General features: G+C 40.4%; 1 protein-coding gene across 1 annotated transcript; it reads right to left on the bottom strand.

Moving 5' to 3' along the window:
- Positions 1 to 6,634: 6,634 nt before the first annotated feature.
- Positions 6,635 to 10,433, bottom strand: LOC116312284 (granzyme A-like). The gene is made up of 5 exons (XM_031729660.2): positions 10,348 to 10,433; positions 9,947 to 10,088; positions 9,058 to 9,190; positions 7,545 to 7,808; positions 6,635 to 7,422 (listed from the first exon to the last, which is right to left on the bottom strand). Exons 1-5 carry the CDS (start codon positions 10,409 to 10,411, stop codon positions 7,264 to 7,266), a joined length of 762 nt encoding a protein of 253 aa, XP_031585520.2. The 5' UTR covers positions 10,412 to 10,433; the 3' UTR covers positions 6,635 to 7,263.
- Between the last annotated feature and the right edge of the window lie 10,052 nt (positions 10,434 to 20,485).

Below are 20,485 nucleotides of genomic sequence, written 5' to 3'. Positions count from 1 at the left end.
TTTCCACTGCAGCAACCTAAGGCAGTTAAAATATGGAACAAACATTAATAGGACTGATCCCTTAATTACAGTTTTAGCCTTGGACACAGTCACTGTAATAGCTGATGTATTATTGTTTGGCCTTTTAGCTGAGAGTACACAGATGTGGAAGTACCTGATACACCTGCAAAGAGAAGCCAGTTCAAAAGTGCTTCAAGCCTGCATTCTTTCTGATGGATAAAAATAATGACTGCGGAAAAGCTACATGGTTGCTGCTCTTTGTCGCCAACCATTATATTCTTAGTGTTGCCGTGTTCTCTTTGCTATTTTCTATTTTCTTTAAATGTCATGAAATCTGAATTTCCCTTCTTCCAGATAACTGACATATGAAATATTTAGGACATATTCAATGGCACATTGTTTGTGCCATTCCATCAGAGATGGGGACTAACTTACAAGTAACGTGTAACTGTAATCCGATTACTTTTTTCAAGTAACGCGTAATGTAGGGGATTACTATTGCAAAAGAGTAATTAGATTACTGTTACTTTCCCGTAAGCACGCTGCATTACTGCGTTACTTGACTGTTATGATTTTGTTTGTGAGAGTATCTCATGACAATGATGTAAGCCCATGCAATGTCCGTGGCAGCAACAGACGTGTGTAGATCACCAGTGGATAATATGGAGTGCGGGAGAGAGTATGAGCATGCAGTGTTTAAAGCGTGGACGTACTGAGATTACTTTGAGTTTGATTATGTAAAAAGTGACAAAAACATACACTTGTACACTCTGCGTGGGAAGAAAACTTCGTTCTACAGCGAAAAATTAAACTTCAAATCTGAGCAAGCGCCTAGCAAGCCGCCACGGGAATGTGACATTCACAGAGAAACCCCCGGATCCCCCCACTGACATGACAGCTGCGGCACCGGGCAAACTTCCTCCGCCCCACTCCTGCTAAACAGGTGAAAATAGATTTAAGAGCGACAGGACTTACTGCCGCTGAATCTTTGACTTTATTTATTTCTGTTGTGTTTTATCTATTTGAAAGAGTGAGTGTAAACAATAAAACATTATTTTATTTTATATCCTGGAATATGCAGAAAATAGGTTTAAATGTAAAAAAAAATTCTTCAAGTCAAAGACAGTTGCATATAATTTAATTTTTGCTTAATGCAATGTGCAAAGAGTTAAAAGATTAAAACTCAAAACAATTTTTAGAAAGAGGCTTTCCATTTGATTCAATTTTATATGATGGACTATGCATAAAAAATAGAATTGGGCTGAAAGGTCTATTGCTTTATTATGTATTCAGGTTGTGTATTATGTTTTTCAAAAGTAACTAAGTAACTAATTACTTTTGAAAATAAGTAATCAGTAAAGTAATGGGATAACGTTTTTGGAGATGTAATCAGTAATTAGTAACTAATTACTTTTTTCAAGTAACTTGACCATCACTGGTCCCCATCCAGCCACCATACATTTGCTTCCAGCCGGAGGGTCACTGACAGTGTTGCTCAATTGGAGGGATTTCACTTTCTTGGTAAGTTCCTTAAGCTGAAAATGAGTTAAAAATAAAAATAACATATTGATACTAACAAGCGCATTATATTTTACTGAGAACCCAAAAGAAAAAAACATTTTGATATTTAGATTTTTGGATTAATATTTTCTTTTTCTTTTCCTATTGATCCCAGTTATTGGTTGTTGCACTCCTGCTACAATCAGCTGATTTGAGTTTTTGTGTCCATTGATATATATCTATATATATATATATATATATATATATATATATATATATATATATATATATATATATATATATATATATATATATTATTTTTTTTTTAAATTCTTATTTAACCAGAAAAAAAAATCCATTGAAATTAGAAAATCCCTTTTACAAGGATGTCCTGGCCAAGATGAGAAGCAACACAGTGTGCAAAGCGCAAAACAAGCCAAACTGGGTAAAGGGATAAGAGATTCCAACCTCAGCCTGAGCTGCAGATCATTTCAAGACGTCATCCAGGACAGAAACTGCTGCACAGACGGCATGCTAATGCAAAGGTAGTCAAGAACCAGAGTAACTTTAAGGCTGAGTGAATGCCAGCACCAGCCAACTGAACTGCAACGAGTAACAAACTGATGAGCAGTCAGTCTGCAGCCTTTCTACCTGTTCATGTTTCTTAAGTAGAATCACTGTAGTGATGCTTTAAAATCTCCTTTTGCTGTTTTTTTATCTTTGTTTTTTGTTGTGTGTTGCTTTGTGTTCTACTCGGAGAGACCTTGTGTAATACTAAGAAAAAGATATGCGTGCCAAAGTCCATTATGGATAATAAGTATAGTATGGGCTATGGGATTCGGTTAACTCAACTTCCATACAGGACACCAGACTGTGAAAGGAATCATCTTTCCATGGCAGTCTGATTGCATAGTCAGAGTTCTCACTTTCCAGAGGACTTCACTCTTTTACCCCTTGTCAGAGACATCAGGATAACTTGGTACATTGATGGGCTGCCTTATCTTGAAGAATCTGTCTCAAGTTAGTGAACTGGCCATAATTAGGATCCAGTAACTTTGGATATTAGGTTATATAAGTCATGTGGTGACCACAGATATGTTGACGAACAATTCCGTTTCAGAACATTTGTCTCAGCTACCCTCTCCAGTGCAAGAATTCCTCCATCTAACCTCACAATACAAAGAAAGAAGGCCGTCCCTGAAAAGAACAAAACATCACCGTATTAGCAGTCGATAAGGGGAAGTGCACTATTGTTTTAAACTGATTATCACACTAAGATTACTACACTCCTCAGTGACAACAATGCCTTCTGTGTGAAGCCTTAAGGCAAGATCCCACAACCAACTACAAAAAGAGAGTCATCAGTTACATATAACAGCCTCTGACTACCCTACATTCCACGGTCTGTAACCAGGGAATGCTATACCCTGTATGTACAGACCTCCAAATTTCCACGAAGAAGGAGACTCACTCAAACCCATCATTAGCAGTATAAACTCAGCCACCTACAAAGTGTCTCTAACCATCCTCGCCACCATCCTAGCTCCCCTTGTGGGGAACACAACACCATTACATCAAAAACTCTACTGACTTCACCAACAAGGTCCAAAACTTTACACTGTAAACCATAGACAGCTGAAACCATAGCCTCCTTTGATGTGGTCTCCCTTTTCATTTGTATCCCTACAACCGAGGCAGTGGAAACTGTCAGAAAACAATTACAGCTCCTTAGAAAAGAGAAACAACTTTACCACTGGTCAGATTTGCACACTTAGGCCTTACCACCACATGAAGGTCATGCATAAGTTCAGTAAGGAAGATCTATGGTCTCACATTTGGCTAAAACAAAGGTTCACATCACTTCCACTTTCTGATGCTGCTGATTGTGACATCATGTCATGATTGGGCAGTTCTATGCGGCTGACCTGCCCATTGTGTCCGTGTGTGTTCTGCATTTTTCTGTTTCCCCTTTTTTTCCTTCTCCCTGTGTTTGTTTACACTCGCGCTCCCGGATGTTTTTGACATGGAGAGACCTCTCCTCTCAGAAGTGTTCCAGCGCAGGAGGCAGCCCCACCTGCACCTCGTCAAGGTATCACCAGCTGTGCTGATTACCTTCTCCATGAGCATCCTATTTAGCAGTACGACTGAGATTCAGTCAACGGTGGATTATTGAGTTTACCCTCATTAGTATGGCCGTGTTTCTCAGTGTTTTTGAACCCTGCTTGTTGTGAATACCTATGCCGACGTGTTTATGTTTGTTGTGTTGCCAGGGATCAAGAGCGGAGCGTTTTTCTTCACTTGGATGGAGATTGGGAGCACGAGAGGGAAGTAAGTGTTGGAGCCACAGGTAAGAGACAGATACGTCGATGACACCTGGGTCAAAATCAAAACCCAAGAAGTAGAAGCCTGTACTGTTCACATGAACTTAGTGAATAAAAAGGTCAGACACCAACTAGGGAGAAACAGAGTGAGAAATGGAACAAAATTGTCATCCCTTAAGTAGCAGATTTATCAGAGGAACTCAGAAGAATTTTCTCCAAGGACGACATCCCAGTGCTCTTCAGACCCAGCTACACTGTCATGGATTGGACGTATTATAGTTGTTTAGAAGTGTCACTACCACCTAGTGGTAACTAAGCAGAACCTCTTTTTTGAAGAGGAAGTTGTCTACAGGAAGTAGCGTGCTCAATTGCTTCAGTGGAAAATTGTGACTCTGATGTCAATCTATGCAATCCTGGTGTTAAAGTCCACAATATCGGCTTCGTCCGTAAGCTCTTATACATTTAATGTGTATTAAGTTTTAACACTATTTTGAGTTAAAATATTTGGAGGCAAGTAGATGCTTGTATTTTCAGCAGATGCTTCATTTGTGGTTATGTATCTTTTACTAGAGCAATGTTATTCTCTCAGTGTAATGGAACATACTTTTATTGTGTATTTTGTATTCCTTTTCTTTGTACAGTTTTACAAAAATGAGAGAGAGAATTTATTTTCATCACTAAATCCTGCCAATCACAACAAGCAGCCTATTTCTTGGAGGATAAGGTTCTGGAAGTAAAGAATGTTAAGCTAGCTGTATAGCTGATATAACGATGCCTGCAACAAACTTTAGTGAGGACAGCATATACACCTTCAGACATAAACTGGTTCATCCCAAGGACAAAACTCCCCAACACAACTAGTGCAACAAGAAATGCTTAGACCTCTACACCGGAGAAACCAAACAGCCACTCCATAAAGGCATGGCACAACATAGGACAGCCACCTTGACAGGACAAGACTGAGCTGTACATCTGCATCTGAAAGATAAATGCCACTCTTTTGAGGGTACCAGTCTTCCTATTGTGGACAGATAAGACAGATGGTTTAAAAGAGGCCATCTATGTCTAATGTGAACAACAACAGAGGACATAGCTTACGACACCATCTGTCTGCCACCTGCAGTGCTGTTCTGACATCCCTTCGCAGGTGTCTCAACCCCCACTCACATCTTTCATCAGGTGGCTCAATGAGTCACATGATAGGGTGAAGCAAGTTCTCACAATGGTTTAAAATAAAACTCCTAGTGATAAAGAACCACGCCTTTCTTCACACCTTGGCTCATGTGGTGAGGCATATGATCATTACTGGTTCAACAACCCTCTTGAGGAACTCCCACTAGGGACTAAATACCTGGGACTCTCCACCGTTTGGTTTTAGAACTGAAGAAGCTTCTCGGATGAGAAATCCAGATGCTTTCTTTCCAAGCTCCTTAGACTACCTTGACCTGCATGACTGAGAACCTACACAGACATATTTCCAGTCTATGTAGGTCATCTCATTAGATTATGTAATCTTTAGTTACAGTATCATCTTTTGGGATCCTATTCTCATCGGTCAGTTATGTCTCCATATCCTGTCACTGTGTCAAGTATAAACTTACTCCTGGTCTCAGTGATTGCGATTTCCTGTTTCATTCAGCCTTGTTCACCTGAGTTGAAGCCCCAGTTGGGATAAGTAGAGGTTTTAATTACACTGTGTTAGAAATTTTCCAAGCAGAATATTTCTTTATATCTCTCTATTATTAGAGCAGTGGGTCCCTGACTGCACTGAAAACCACAGTAATTCACAAGCAATGCCTTTTATTTTTGAGTTTAAAGAATGCAGGTTAACCATAAAAAAATCAATGAGTTAGCTAAACAGAAAAATGGAAACTGATGCGTCATCATTTCAAAGCCTGTGGTCAAATGTTCACATTTATCATAAATAATAAGTATTGTGCACAGTGGATGGAAATATGTAGGAAGGTAACTGATACTTTCATCTACACTTGTAACCACAAAAACTTTAAAATAATAAATAAGAATTTGTGGAGGTAAACAGGTCAGTTGTGTTTAGTGCAGCATATTTTGGTACAGTCTCATATTCTTGTTGGCATTATTGTAATTGTCTTTTGAAGAAAACCATCCTTCCATTTTCTTCCACTTAAATTTAAAGCTTTCATAGGGCAAGAGGCGGGGTACACCCTGGACAAGTCACCAGCCCGTCACAGGGCTAATACAGAGAGTCAGACAGCCATTCACACTCACATTCACACCTATGCCCAATTTAGAATCACCAGTTAACCCAACCCCAATAACTGCATGTCTTTGGACTGTGGGAGCAACCTCGAGTACCTGGAGAGAACTCATGCAAACACAGGGAGAGCATGCAAACCCCACACAGAAAGACCTTGGCAAGATCGTGGATTCAAATCCAGGACCTTCTTGCTGTGAGGCAGCAGTGATAACTACAGCATTACCTTATTTTTGATTTTTTTTTTTTCCTTGAAGGAAGAAAAAAATCCTTGAAAGAATGAAAATCAAAGATATTAAGTATCTTAGGCATCAAAGTCAGCCTGTAATTACAACTTTTCCTCTGTTTATATTTATGCATAAAGATATGCTATAAGCTATTCACAAGCTATACTAAAGATGACACTTCTATTTAATTGCAGTGCAAACAGCGAAAGAAAGAGAGAAGGAAACATGTCTTTTTCATTGATGCTTGTAGCTTTAATGGTAATATAAATGACAGTACTCAAAGAATTTTTTAGTAGTTTTTTTTCTAAGCACAAATGGAATGAGAAATGAAATAAACAAAATAGCATACTTAGTGTGCTTAGGAATTTATCTTTGTCAAAGAAATGTTTACAGGTCTCAATTTCAGTTTACATGAAATGTTGCTTTTTTTTTTTGCTTCACTTTTATGGGTTTTGTGTGCATTTAAAGAAATAATTTTTCTGTAGTTTTACTGCAGTAGTGGCATTCATCTGCAGCAACCAGGAACACTCATGCTTGGGAGTACTTTAAGTTGTTTGGGAAAAAAAATACTTCAAGGAATAACAATTTTTATGTATGGTTATTCACAAACTATCATAGTCACTGTGTCCATTTTTGTATACAGAAGGGACCAAATTTCCCGGAGGAACCCACCCGAGGGATTAATAAAGTTTTATCTAATCTAAAAAATGTGTTAAGGAGGTCAATGCAATCAATGTTTGCCACTGTTATCCGTCTTAAGTTCCCTCAGTGAAAAGGCCGAATCATGAGAGGGCCAATATCATATATATGTAGAGTGTTTCAAAATTAAAGAAAGCGGAAAGTAAAATGTAGAATCAATGAGCTGTTACAATAGAAAATAATAAGGGGTCTATGGTGATAGCTGTTGCAGATTTGACAAGAAACATCCTAAAAAAAGTTTCCCTTCTTGCTCAGCTTAGATAGATTAATGCCTGCGGATTCATCATATTTCAGAAAACTTCATTGTATTTTTGATCCAGGAGAGTTGTTTCTCTGAGACAAAGGAAAAGACTGGACGTTTCATGGAGCCACAATTCTTTGGTCCAAATGAAGTGACCCCAACCAGCGCTCCATTACACAGCAGTGGACCTCCAGAATCCCCCTGTAGGAATAAATACATGATAGTCTTTCTTTGACTAACGTACACGTGTGAAAATGCCAAAAAAACAAGTTGCTGAGCTCAATGGCTTTTCAAGAAGAAAACAATGCATTATTGATACTTACCATACATGTATCACCCTCATCTAAACCATCATGACCTGCACATATCATGTTACTGGTGATGACAGGGTCATGGTTGTAATAAGAGTTGCATGTCTGTCTGCTGAACACAGTCACATTGGCAGACAGGAGAACATCTGATGTTTGGTTGTTTTCAGTTTGTCCCCATCCAGCCACCATACACTTGCTTCCAGGTGGAGGGTCTCTGACGATTTTGCCCAGCTGAAGGGGTTTCACTGTGTTGGTTAGAATCGCTGGTTCCTTAAGCTGAAAAATAATTACATGGAAATATTACATATTGTTAATGACTGTTTATATTTGACCTTTACAGAGTTGGTCATAAAGTAAATATTCATGCAGCACTGTGCTAAAGTCTCAAACCACAACTCATTTATTTATATATTTTGTGTTGTAAATGGAAAATAGGTGGCATAACTTATTGAAATGTCTAAATATATATATATACACAAAAATACATTATATATTAATGTGAATAAGTTTACTTTTACCTTTTGTCCTCCTAGTAATACCCAGCAATTAATTTTTGTCCTCTGCCAGAGACATGAGCCTAAAACTGCACTTTCAAACACCATTTATGCAATCTATATGACTCCTACTGTAGTTGAATGGGACATCTTGAACTTTTCATTGATGCCGCATTTCTGGGGGCTGGACTAATGGAGCACATGGACTTTCTTTCAAAAATGATGGAAATTGCAGTTTCCATATTGTATGGCGAAAAGGGAGGTGAAGCGACATTTTTTTGCATATATTATAATTCTGTTGCTTAACATTTAATTTTTTTCTTCAATTTCAGGGCCTTTGATTTAGTTGGATTTCAGAAATGCACAGTAATTTAATGACTTCCAGCACAAAACTTTTATTTATTGTTCTTTGTAGTGGACAGCAGGACGTACCTCATATTTTCAACCAATGTCCATACTTCAGCAAATAGAGGGTGATGGAGAAAAAGAGAAAGAGACTATGGAAGGGGAATCTGTCTTCCTACTGTCAGGGGTAGAGGTGGAGGAGAAAGACCAAACATCAGAGCAGGGAGGTGAAAGCTCAGAGGACACATCAGCTTTTGAGGAGCCTGAGGATGTAACTTCGACCGATAATAACAGAAGCGATTTACTGAAGGTCTCTGACATTTTTAGAAATTACGATATCCACAATGAACTCTGCCTGTTGTCATTTTGCTCCTTCTCAGGCTTCTCAAAAGCTGGTATGTCCTCCTCCTGAACTTTCACCTTGTTGCTCTAATGTCTGGCCCTCCTCCACCTCATTCTCTGACAGCTCTAAATATGACTCCGCTTCATCATATCATTTTGTGATCTTATGTCCACTTCAAGGGACAGAAGATAAATTAATAACAATAAAAAAGATACATGTTTCTTTGAAACAAAATACCAAAATTATCTAAAAATAAAATCTAATTATCAAAGTATTTTTCTTCTGGGTTTCAGGAGGGTATCTTTTGCTTCACTTGGTATTGAGCAGTGAATTATCAGCTTACCTTGAACAACATGAGGTCATTGACCTTGGTTACTCTGTCATAGCCAGGATGAGGAAATCGTTTCTCAACCACTCTCCAAGAATCAACTTCCGATTTCCTGATGGAGTGCGCTCCCAGGATCACTAGAGTCATACTGTAAACAAAAACAGTTCACGTATATAAAATGCTAATAGGTCAGGAGTTTGTAAAACAATCATAAAATAATCATAGTAATCATGTGTAAGATTTTAACTGTGCTGTTATTGAGCCTTAAATGAATTTCAAGATATTTTCCCACAGCTGAATGAAAATTTCAACATTAAAAAACGTTTTAGATTATGAAATCTATTACATATTTCATGTGTATGTAGCTGTGATTTCTGTTATTCTTTAACTGAGTGCAATTTTGTCTCTCAGACAATGACTAGAGCAAAAAAAAATACTCTGTGAAGATACAACATAAAATAAAATGGACAATTTATAAATAAAAATGAACAATAACTTTTTCCCAGTGTTTTAAATTTTGTATATTTATCCTCTTCATTGAATTTGAGCAGTTTTACATTAATAATTATAATAAAGCGTTTTATAAGATGCTTGAAAAGATTCTGGGCAAAATAAACTGACATAGTTTAGTATCAACTTTCTTGTTCCAGTTCTGAAGCAAGTGTAACGTAAAATACCTTTAAATAAGATTATTTGTATGTTTGTTATTTAAAAGGCACCTTTTATATATTTTTATGTATGTTTTGAAGGCTGGATTAGAAAAAAGATTGTTTCTTGGAGTCTAATGAACCTCTGTTTTCATTAATGTGCAAAGCTGTCAGATCAAGTCGTGACTTACAGACTTTTCTTGCATAAACATTGCAATATTTTGATTTGAAAGTTTAAGAAAAGTAACCGTTCCTACTGAGTGCAGTGGGCAGCTGTCAGGACCCATTGTGGATGGATTAATGTCCCGCCACACGAAGATCGTCCACCTTCCACATAAGCCATGAAAGGCAGTGAGTGTGGCTCGGCTTCTTTCCCTCCGACAATCTCAGAACCATGAGCTAAAGCAAAAAGGAAATATCCAGTCACATAACAAAATCAGCAGATGATCAAATTAAGAACAGATGAGTGAAACGACCACCCTGTGACAACTGCTTTATAATACATATCTCGTGTGTGTTTTACACATCATATGTAATACATTTAATACATGTAATACAGTAATACATGTTTCTCACATTAAATTTTAATTGTTTCCAAGACGGGCAAAATATTTTATTTTAAAAATACATTTAAAATAGAATAGAAGATGTTACTTGCCTGGCTGGATGATGAAGAGAAACATGCATGAGACGAAAACACTGAAATTCCTCAGGCAGGACATTTCTTCTAAATTGTTTGATCAGATGTTGAATGTTGAAACTCACTTTGATGCTCCGCTTTATATGTTGAGCTGCAAGGATGTGGTATGACCACAGAATTAATGAGTCAGCAAAATGAACACATGCGCACAAATGGTTAATAATGTGTGGTCAAGTGTACACACACACACACACACACACACACACACACACACACACACACACACACTGTGTAACAATAATTTGGTTACAAGAAGTAAATATTTACTATTTTGAGAGAGTAAATATTAAGCCAGAACTATGTCAGGAGCTTGCTGATGGCTACCAAAACCATCTGGTCAAGGTGGGGCATCTGCATATATTTAAGTCTGTATGTATACTTTTGACCTCATCTTGATTAGAAAAAATGAACCCAACTCAACCGATGGAAAAACAACAATTCAGAGAAATTGTTAAAGCATCCAAATTTATCAGACAGAACATTTCTTCTTATCTCTTGTTTATCAGGTGTTGAATGCACTGAAACCCAATGTTGTGCAAAGCTTTTTATGTTTACTCAAATGATTAGAGGTAACCATGAGTCAGCAAAACAGAGTCATGGGAACGGATACATTCTGATAAGCTTGTGGTCAAATTTAATATGATTAACAACCATTTAGTGTCTGTGTGATTGTGACATGTAGGTATGTCACTGATGCTTTCAGTTATACTTATAATGATTCCCAAACGCTGTTTTTAATTCAGAAACACTATAAGACTTCCTTCAAACAAAAGCAGTTGCCAAATGCTTTAAAGTTAGATGCCAGAGGGTAAGTAGTGCGGATGCCATTTTCATCCGTCCTGTAAATGTGGTGCACAGGACCAGTTAATTATGTTGCAACAATACTTAGTAATGATCAAAATGAAAATGACCATTTGCCAGTTTGTTAATGTGTTAATCTTATGTACTTTTTAGTGATAATTATTATTGTTCTGCTTTATCAGCATTGCTGTGAACTGTGTTGAAGCTACACATTTCTCTAAAAACTGAGCAGAGATCTACAACTACTGGCACAGCATGAATATGCTATGTCAGTGCTACAGGGTCATAACAGTGAAGCTGTTTAAATGTTTGATCCAAAATATTTTTTAGGTCTGTACCTCAGTTACAGTGATGTCCAGATGGAATATGAGAACGAAGGCCACAAAATTTAAAGTGGGAAGGAAATACTGCATAGAGCTGTGGTTCTCAAACTTTTCACAATGAGTACCACCTCATAAAATATATGGCTCTTGAAATACCACCCTTATGACTGACATTAAAGTACAGTAGTATAGGCCTATGTAACACCACATACAGTTTACACAGACAATTTTATTTCTTATATGAATGTTATTTATTTTAACTGTCATAAACAGGATGTGACAAATGAGAATAATAACAACTGTACTGCATTAAAACATTCACAGGAGGTGGGTTATCCAATCTTAAGGTGATTGTCACGGGGTGGAAATGGACAAGTTAACTAGGTTTTTATCTCGCATGAGTTGTGTTTTATTATTGTTAAAACTGTAAGTATAGTGTTTCATTTTTTATTGCATGCTTTTATTGTATTTATTGTTGACATGTCCCGGAGAGACTCTGCCCCACCCTGATTATTAACTTGACACACCTGGGAGGTCACAGAGGCCAATAAGAGGGCCTGGCAGGTCAGTAGAAGGGGTGCAGTAAAAATGGCGAAGAAGCTGGTGGCAGACGGCGACGGCGGCGGCGGTGCGGTGGCGGCGGCAACTGAGGAGGTCGCAGGTTGCAGGTCGGAGGACATTCTCGAGACATTCTGGGCTGCAGAGGGGCAACTGGGAATATTCTGCAGCGGTGTGGCAAGATTCGCAGCTGTCGGCCGGGCAGAAGTACACCGGATGGCGGCGAGGGGCGAGACACCTGACGCGCGCTTGGGCCTAGGATAGTAGTGGGTAGAGTTCAGAGCTCTGACCTCGCGGGGTAAGTCTCGCCCAACTAATGATTAAAAGGCGTTCCGGTCATTAAAAGAACAGTGACTGACATTTTTCCTCCTATCCCTCAGCGACGGCCGGTGAGACCTGGTGGAGATGGGACATCAGGAGGACACCGCTGTCTCTGCTATTTTAACAGACCATTTATTGGGACTTTTAGTTTTAGGTTCAATTCAATTCAATTTTATTTATATAGCGCCAAATCACAACAAAAGCCGCCTCAAGGCGCTTTATATTTTACAGTAGATACAGAGAAAAACCCAACAATTATATGACCCCCTATGAGCAAACACTTTGGCGACAGTGGGAACGAAAAACTCCCTTTTAACAGGAAGAAACCTCCGGCAGAACCAGGCTCAGGGAAGGGCGGCCATCTGCTGCGACCGGTTGGGGTGAGAGAAGGAGAACAGGATAAAGACATGCTGTGGAAGAGAGACAGAGATTAATAACAGATATGATTCAATGCAGAGAGGTCTATTAACACATAGAGAGTGAAAAAGGTGACTGGAAAGGAAAAACTCAATGCATCACTGGAGTCCCTCAGCAGCCTAGGCCTATTGCAGCATAGTTGAGGGAGGCTTCAGGGTCACCTGATCCAGCCCTAACTATATGTTTTAGCAAAAAGGAAAGCTTTAAGCCTAATCTTAAAAGTAGAGATAGTGTCTGTCTCCCAAATCCAAACTGGAAGCTGGTTCCACAGAAGAGGTGCCTGAAAAATTAAGGCTTCCCCTCCCATTCTACTTTTAAAAACTCTAGGAACAACAAGTAAGCCTGCAGTCCGAGAGCGAAGTGCTCTAATGGGGTGACATGGTACTACAAGGTCATTAAGATAAGATAGGGCCTGATTATTTAAGACCTTGTATGTGAGGAGCAGGATTTTGAATTCAATTCTGGATTTAACAGGAAGCCAATGAAGGGAAGCCAAAACAGGAGAAATATGCTCTCTCTTTCTAGTCCCTGTAAGTACTCTTGCTGCAGCATTTTGGATTAACTGAAGGCTTTTCAGTGAGTTTTTCCTGATAATAATGAATTACAGTAGTCCAGCCTAGAAGTAATAAATGCATGAACTAGTTTTTCAGCATCACTCTGAGAAAGGATATTTTAGAGATGTTGCGCAAAGGGAAGAAAGCAGTCCTACATATTTGTTTAATATGTGCATTGAAGGACAAATCCTGGTCAAAAATCACTCCAAGGTTCCTCACAGTGTTACTGGAGGCCTTCATGGATAGATAGAGTTGGGTGTCATCAGCATAGCATTGAAAATGTATGCTGTCTTCTGATGATACTGCCTAAGGGAAGCATGTATAATGTAAACAGAATTGGTCCTAGCACTGGACCCTGTGGAACTCCATAATTAACCTCAGCGTGTGAAGAGGACTCTCCATTTACATGAACAAATTGGAGTCTATCTGGAGACAGATAAGATACAAACCACTGCAGCGCAGTACCTGTAATACCTACAGCATGTTCTAATCGCTCTAATAAAATATTATGGTCAACAGTATCGAACTCAGCACTGAGGTCTAGCAGGACAAGCACAGAGATGAGTCCACTGTCAGAGGCCATAAGAAGATCATTTGTAACCCTCACTAAAGCTGTTTCTGTGCTGTGCTGAGCTCTGAAACCTGACTGAAACTCTTCAAATAAGCCATTCCTCTGCAGATGATCTGTTAGCTGTTTGACAACTACTCTTTCAAGGATTTTTGATATGAAAGGAAGGTTAGAGATTGGCCTATAATTAGCTAAGACAGCTGGGTCTAGAGATGGTTTTTTAAGTAAAGGTTTAACTACAGCCAGCTTGAAGACCCGTGGTACATAGCCGATTATTAGAGATAGGTTGATCATATTTAAAATTGAAGCAGTAATCAATGGGAGGACTTCTTTGAGCAGTTTTGTGGGAATGGGGTCTAAAAGACACGTTGATGGTTTGGAGGAAGTAATTATTGAAGTTAACTCAGAAAGATCAATTGGAGAAAAAAAGTCTAAATGAATATCAGTGGTACCAAAGGTAGCTGTAGATAATATTACATCTGTGATGTAATCTGTGAGAACTATTTCTCCAGGCTAAATGATGATCTTCTAAATTTGTGACATGCCATTTCCTCTCCAGCTTACGAGTTATCTGCTTTAGGCTACGTGTTTGAGAATTATACCACGGAGTCAAATACTTCTGATTTGAGGCCTTATTTTAAACAGGAGAGACAGTATCCAGAGTCATAGCTAGTGAGGAGGTAAAATTATTAGATGATCGACCTCTGTTGGAGTAGCGTTCAGGTAGCTGCTCTGCTCTATGTTGGTACAGGGCATTGAAGATGATAACAGTGGGTGGATTATATTCTTAACCTTAATTACAGCAGGGACCCACCCACAGCTGTCTGTCCAGTATTTGATTAGTCCTGCCACTTCTGTCCCATGTGAGAGACTGTTCTCACTTGCAGATCACATAGTAACAAAAAAGAGAGCTGCCTTGAGCTCTGAAAATATGAACAGGCTAGTTTATCCAAGTCGAAGTAACTGGCTGAAAGAGATGGGTAGTAAATAAGAATGGAGGTATTGTGAGTCCAATGGGTTTGTTATTTTTTTTGCACTAAATTGTTCAATGATCACACTGTTTTAGCCTAATGTACCACATAATGTTGGCTAAGGTTACCCAGAGTTTAAAGGTGAAGCTGTTCAAACAACCTTTTGTTTCTGCCTTATTTTTTTAAGAAGAAAAACTGCACTTCATGTTGAAATTTGTTATTTAAAAACAATACTATTTTGAAAATGTACTTAAAATAACACTTTATTTTTAAGTCTTCCCAATTTTGGCCAGGGATATTTTTTTCTGTTTTCCACTGAAATGCAGTTCAAATGCCTTTGTTCCCCATAAATTAAAAGAGCTTGAGTTTACAATATTCATGTCCATGTCTATTACTTATGTCACTCACTAAAACCCCTTAAAAAAAACAAACATTTGGGCTTTGGGGCAAATTGTCTTGTGCGATTATTTGATTACAAAGCGTCTAATTAGATAACATTTTTTTAATCAAGTCCCACCCCTAGTATAAATGTTTAATGTGATCATCCCCCCCCCTTCCAAAATACACAACAACCTGTCAGAAACACATACAGGTGCATCTGAAAGTGTAAGTCATATACCTACATGTTTGCTGCCTCATTAAACCTTCATCACACAACAGTTAAATAAAATTGTTAATATTAATGATACATTTGACTATAGGCTTTGAAACAATATATCACAATGGCCACAGGCCGATAGCTAAACTGGACTCGCAGAGAACCACAACAGAGACGGCATTTTACAGTTTTTTATTATTAAGTCAACTGATGAATTCGTGGCAAAGTGTTACTAATGATGCGGCTGTGGGGGTGAACGGAGAATTGACAGATTGTGGCAGGGACGGAGCGGGTGCGTCTGGGAAGAAAAGAGAACAAGGTTAGCAAGGTGGCAGGCGCAGGGTATTTTGCGGAGGCAGTAATGTCTGATAATGCTTACTGATAGCCGGGGTGAACTTGGCTTTGAGGGAGAGGTGGTGAGAATCCAGGTGAGTAGTGGCAAAGGCTGAGTTCCACTGTTTCTGAGGCAGTGTCTGGTAGCTGGAGGGCAGGCAGATGAGGTTTTTTGTATTTTTCCAGAATGCTAAGATAATCCGAGGAGAGCTGAAGTTGAAGGCAATGGCAAAGAAGGGCCAGGAAAACTGCAGCACAGAAAAACCAAAGTAAGCAACAAAACAAGTCGCAAGAGCATGAAAAACCTTAGAGCCAATACCAACGTGAGGTTGTTGACCAACTGGCAGTGAAGGAGAGTCTGAGTGGAGCTTAAATCCTCAACCTGATTACACAGAATCAGCATCAGGTGTGCTGCAGGAGAGATGATGGCTCCGACGAGGGGTGGAGACCAAGAAACTCACGTGCCTGATGGAACTTTCTAGACAAACCTTCAGATCCTGACACAATGGCTGTATCCCAATTCAGGGTCTGCAGCCTTAAAGTACGCAGCCTTAACACTCCTCAAGGGCCACGTACTCAAAGACCGCTAAGGCTGGAAGTGCGAGGCTTGTAGGCTTGTGAAATGGAACGGTCTAGCCTCTGTCGCTGTACAAAAGGCCCCGTAGTTACGGTTTTATTCTGTTCAGTTGTTCACCTGTAGTTTCTTAGAGTGGCCAGTAGAGGTCACCCCACCGCTTTGTATGAGAGAGGATTTGGGCAGGGAGATACGTGGGTGAGATATATGAGCGTTTCCGCTCCCGATTACCGGCGGAGAAGTGGTCATTTTGTGAGAAGTGTGCGTTACTGAGCAATGCAAGTCTGTGATGTGTGAGGATGTGGGGATAAGATGCGTTTGTGACTCTAATCGAAGTTAGAGGGGAAATGACTATGCTTCTGTCTATGTTGCTAGCGAGTGCTAAGCGAAGCCAAGCTAAGCTAGGCTAGCTCTCCTGCCGTGTGATTGGGGATAACTGTGTGCTGGGTTAGCTCAGTGGGTTTATATGTGAGATGTGGGTAATAGATGGCTTATGGTAGCAAAGGGGATGTTAGTTTATTTCCCACCTGTGTTTCTGTTGATGGACTCTGAGTTACTATTGTGAACATTTCAGTGATGTACTATTTTCTTTCTGTTCATTTCAGAGACCACACACACACACACACGCTCATATCCACACCGATGCACCCCCCACACTCCTACCGGCGCACCTAAACTTGCATGTAACACCTGCTCCTCTGACAAGCCTGTTACCTCTGATCGTGTGAAGGCAATACATGAGTCTTCACTATCCTCGGTGTCTTCATTGTCTCTCTTCTGAATATTCATCCGGGCCTTGAGCAGTGTTCTGGCCGACACTCCGGGGAGTGGTAGTTGCAAATCTGAACCAGCACCTTACAGTCCTCCCAGTCTGAGCTATCTACCCAACATTTATGGTCCTTCGAGTCGGATGTAAGCTACCTCTACCCTAACAAGATGGATGATATTCAGAACTTCTCAGCCCTTGGTGCGCGCCCACGGCGTAATGTACGTCGTCCCCTCCGCTATGAAGCTTATGAGACTGACTTCTCCGGGCTTGGTGCAGGTTACCAGGAGGAAAGTGAGACAGGAGGCGACACCCGTTCTTCCCACCATCCTCCGTCTGACCCCTCTGATGACCGCTCACACGGCCATGTCACACCATTGAGGGCAGAGTTAGAAGATATGCAACGTGAAAGGTTCCTGTTCCAGCAGTCCCATGACCAGATGAGAGACGGGCTGGCTGATTTCCAGGCCTTTCATGCTAGTTTGCTGCAGCTGCTGGACCGTGCAGAGAGTCTGCAGGTCAGTCCACCGCCCAGAGCCCCTGCTGTTCATCTCCAGCCACCCCCTGCTGAAGAGGAAGTGGACTGGCCTCCACCATCTCCTCCGGTTGTGTTCAAGGAGGAATCTGTCTCCAGCCAGGGCCCAGTTGCGGACCGCATCGATACAATGATGAAAGAGCTCCAGGATCTGAAAAGGGAGTCTATGGCTGCACAGAAGTGTCAGATCATCCCCCCACATGAATCTAAGCCAGGGTTCACTTCTCCTCAGCCAAGGACCACCTACCCTCCAGCACCGCCTCCGAGAGCACACCCCCTCCATTGCAACCACTGCCAGCTCCACCTCCGTCCTCATCTACTCCTTTCTTGACCTCACAGATGTATAGACCCCCCGGCTTAGCAGCGGCCCCAGATTTGACCTACAGGGGGCCTCATCCGAGCATTCCTAAGCTCACACGCTGTGATCCTGGGGAATTTGCTCGTCTAAAGATGGCGCTAGAGAACTTATTGCCCCCGGAGAGTTCAGAGCTCTTCAGGTACCAAGTCTTGTTAGATCACCTACACCTGGAGGAAGCAAAGTTGATAGCAGACGCTTACCTCCATTCTGCCACGCCCTTCAGTGACACCATGAATGCTCTTAACGACAGGCTTGGGCAGCCCCACCAGCTTGCCCTGAGAAGAATTGCTGCTGTCATGGACTCACCTGACATCCACCGAGGGGATGCAGCAGCATTCGAGCGATTCTCTCTCCACATCCAGTCGCTCGTGGCCATGCTGAAGACTTTATTCAATTCAATTCAATTCAATTCAATTTTATTTATATAGCGCCAAATCACAACAAAAGTCGCCTCAAGGCGCTTTATATTGTACAGTAGATAGCACAATAATAAATACAGAGAAAAACCCAACAATCATATGATCCCCTATGAGCAAGCACTTTGGCGACAGTGGGAAGGAAAAACTCCCTTTAACAGGAAGAAACCTCCGGCAGAACCAGGCTCAGGGAGGGCGGCCATCTGCTGCGACCGGTTGGGGTGAAAGAAGGAAAACAGGATGAAAGACATGCTGTGGAAGAGAGACAGAGATTAATAACAGATATGATTCGATGCAGAGAGGTCTGTTAGCACATAGTGAGTGAGAAAGGTGACTGGAAGGAAAAACTCAATGCATCATGGGAATCCCGGCAGCTCACGTCTATTGCAGCATAACTAAGGGAGGATTCAGGGTCACCTGGTCCAGCCCTAACTATATGCTTTAGCAAAAAGGAAAGTTTTAAGCCTAATCTTGAAAGTAGAGATAGTGTCTGTCTCCCGAATCCAAACTGGAAGTTGGTTCCACAGAAGAGGGGCCTGAAAACTGAAGGCTCTGCCTCCCATTCTATTTTTAAATACTCTAGGAACAACAAGTAAGCCTGCAGTGCAAGAGCGAAGTGCTCTAATAGGGTGATATGGTACTACAAGGTCATTAAGATAAGATGGGGCCTGATTATTTAAGACCTTGTATGTGAGGAGCAGGATTTTGAATTCAATTCTGGATTTAACAGGAAGCCAATGAAGGAAGCCAAAACAGGAGAAATATGCTCTCTCTTTCTAGTCCCTGTCAGTACCCTTGCTGCAGCATTTTGGATTACCTGAAGGCTTTTCAGCGAGTTTTTAGGACATCCTGATAATAATGAATTACAGTAGTCCAGCCTGGAAGTAATAAATGCATGAACTAGTTTTTCAGCATCACTCTGAGACAGGATATTTCTAATTTTAGAGATGTTGCGCAAATGGAAGAAAGCAGTCTTACATATTTGTTTAATATGTACGTTGAAGGACATGTCCTGGTCAAAAATGACTCCAAGGTTCCTCACAGTGTTACTGGAGGCCAAGGTAATGCCATCCAGAGTAAGAATCTGCTTAGATACCATATTTCTAAGATTTTCAGGGCCGAGTACAATAACCTCAGTTTTATCTGAATTAAGAAGCAGAAAGTTAGCGGCCATCCAGGTCTTTATGTCTTTAAGACATTCCTGCAGTTTAACTAATTGGTGTGTGTTACCTGGCTTCATGGATAGATAGAGCTGCGTGTCATCTGCATAGCAGTGAAAATTTATGCTATGTCTTCTAATGATGCTGCCTAAGGGAAGCATGTATAATGTAAATAGAATTGGTCCTAGCACTGAACCCTGTGGAACACCATAATTGACCTTAGTGTCTGAAGAGGACTCTCCATTTACATGTACAAATTGGAGTCTATTAGATAGATATGATACAAACCACTGCAGTGCAGTACCTTTAATACCTACAGCATGTTCTAATCGCTCTAATAGGATATTATGGTCAACAGTATCGAATGCAGCACTGAGGTCTAGCAGGACAAGCACAGAGATGAGTCCACTGTCAGAGGCCATAAGAAGATCATTTGTAACCTTCACTAAAGCTGTTTCTGTGCTGTGCTGAGCTCTGAAACCTGACTGAAACGCTTCAAATAAGCCATTCCTCTGCAGATGATCTGTTAGCTGTTTGACAACTACTCTTTCAAGGATTTTTGATATGAAAGGAAGGTTGGAAATTGGCCTATAATTAGCTAAGACAGCTGGGTCTAGAGATGGCTTTTTAAGTAAAGGTTTAACTACAGCCACCTTGAAGGCCTGTGGTACATAGCCGATTATTAGAGATAGGTTGATCATATTTAAGATTGAAGCATTAATTAATGGCAGGACTTCTTTGAGCAGTTTTGTAGGAATGGGGTCTAAAAGACACGTTGATGGTTTGGAGGAATTAATTATTGAAGTTAACTCACTTTAGGCCCTGATGGGGAGGTCAAACTCC

The sequence above is a fragment of the Oreochromis aureus genome, linkage group 12 (genome assembly GCF_013358895.1).
Source record: "Oreochromis aureus strain Israel breed Guangdong linkage group 12, ZZ_aureus, whole genome shotgun sequence".
Taxonomy (NCBI): domain Eukaryota; kingdom Metazoa; phylum Chordata; class Actinopteri; order Cichliformes; family Cichlidae; genus Oreochromis; species Oreochromis aureus.
The sequence above is the reverse complement of the archived record's forward strand: the minus strand, read 5'-3'. Positions and strand labels throughout refer to the sequence as shown.

What these genes read in the sequence shown, in the direction of transcription:
- LOC116312284 (XM_031729660.2), bottom strand. Translation starts at nt 10,411, where the DNA reads ATGTCCTGCCTGAGGAATTTCAGTGTTTTCGTCTCATGCATGTTTCTC. An exon ending in TCTCTTCATCATCCAGCCAG is followed by an intron (nt 10,089 to 10,347) that starts GCAAGTAACATC and finishes TTTTTGCTTTAG; the next exon opens with CTCATGGTTCTGAGATTGTC. An exon ending in ATGAGGGTGATACATGTATG is followed by an intron (nt 7,423 to 7,544) that starts GTAAGTATCAAT and finishes TTATTCCTACAG; the next exon opens with GGGGATTCTGGAGGTCCACT.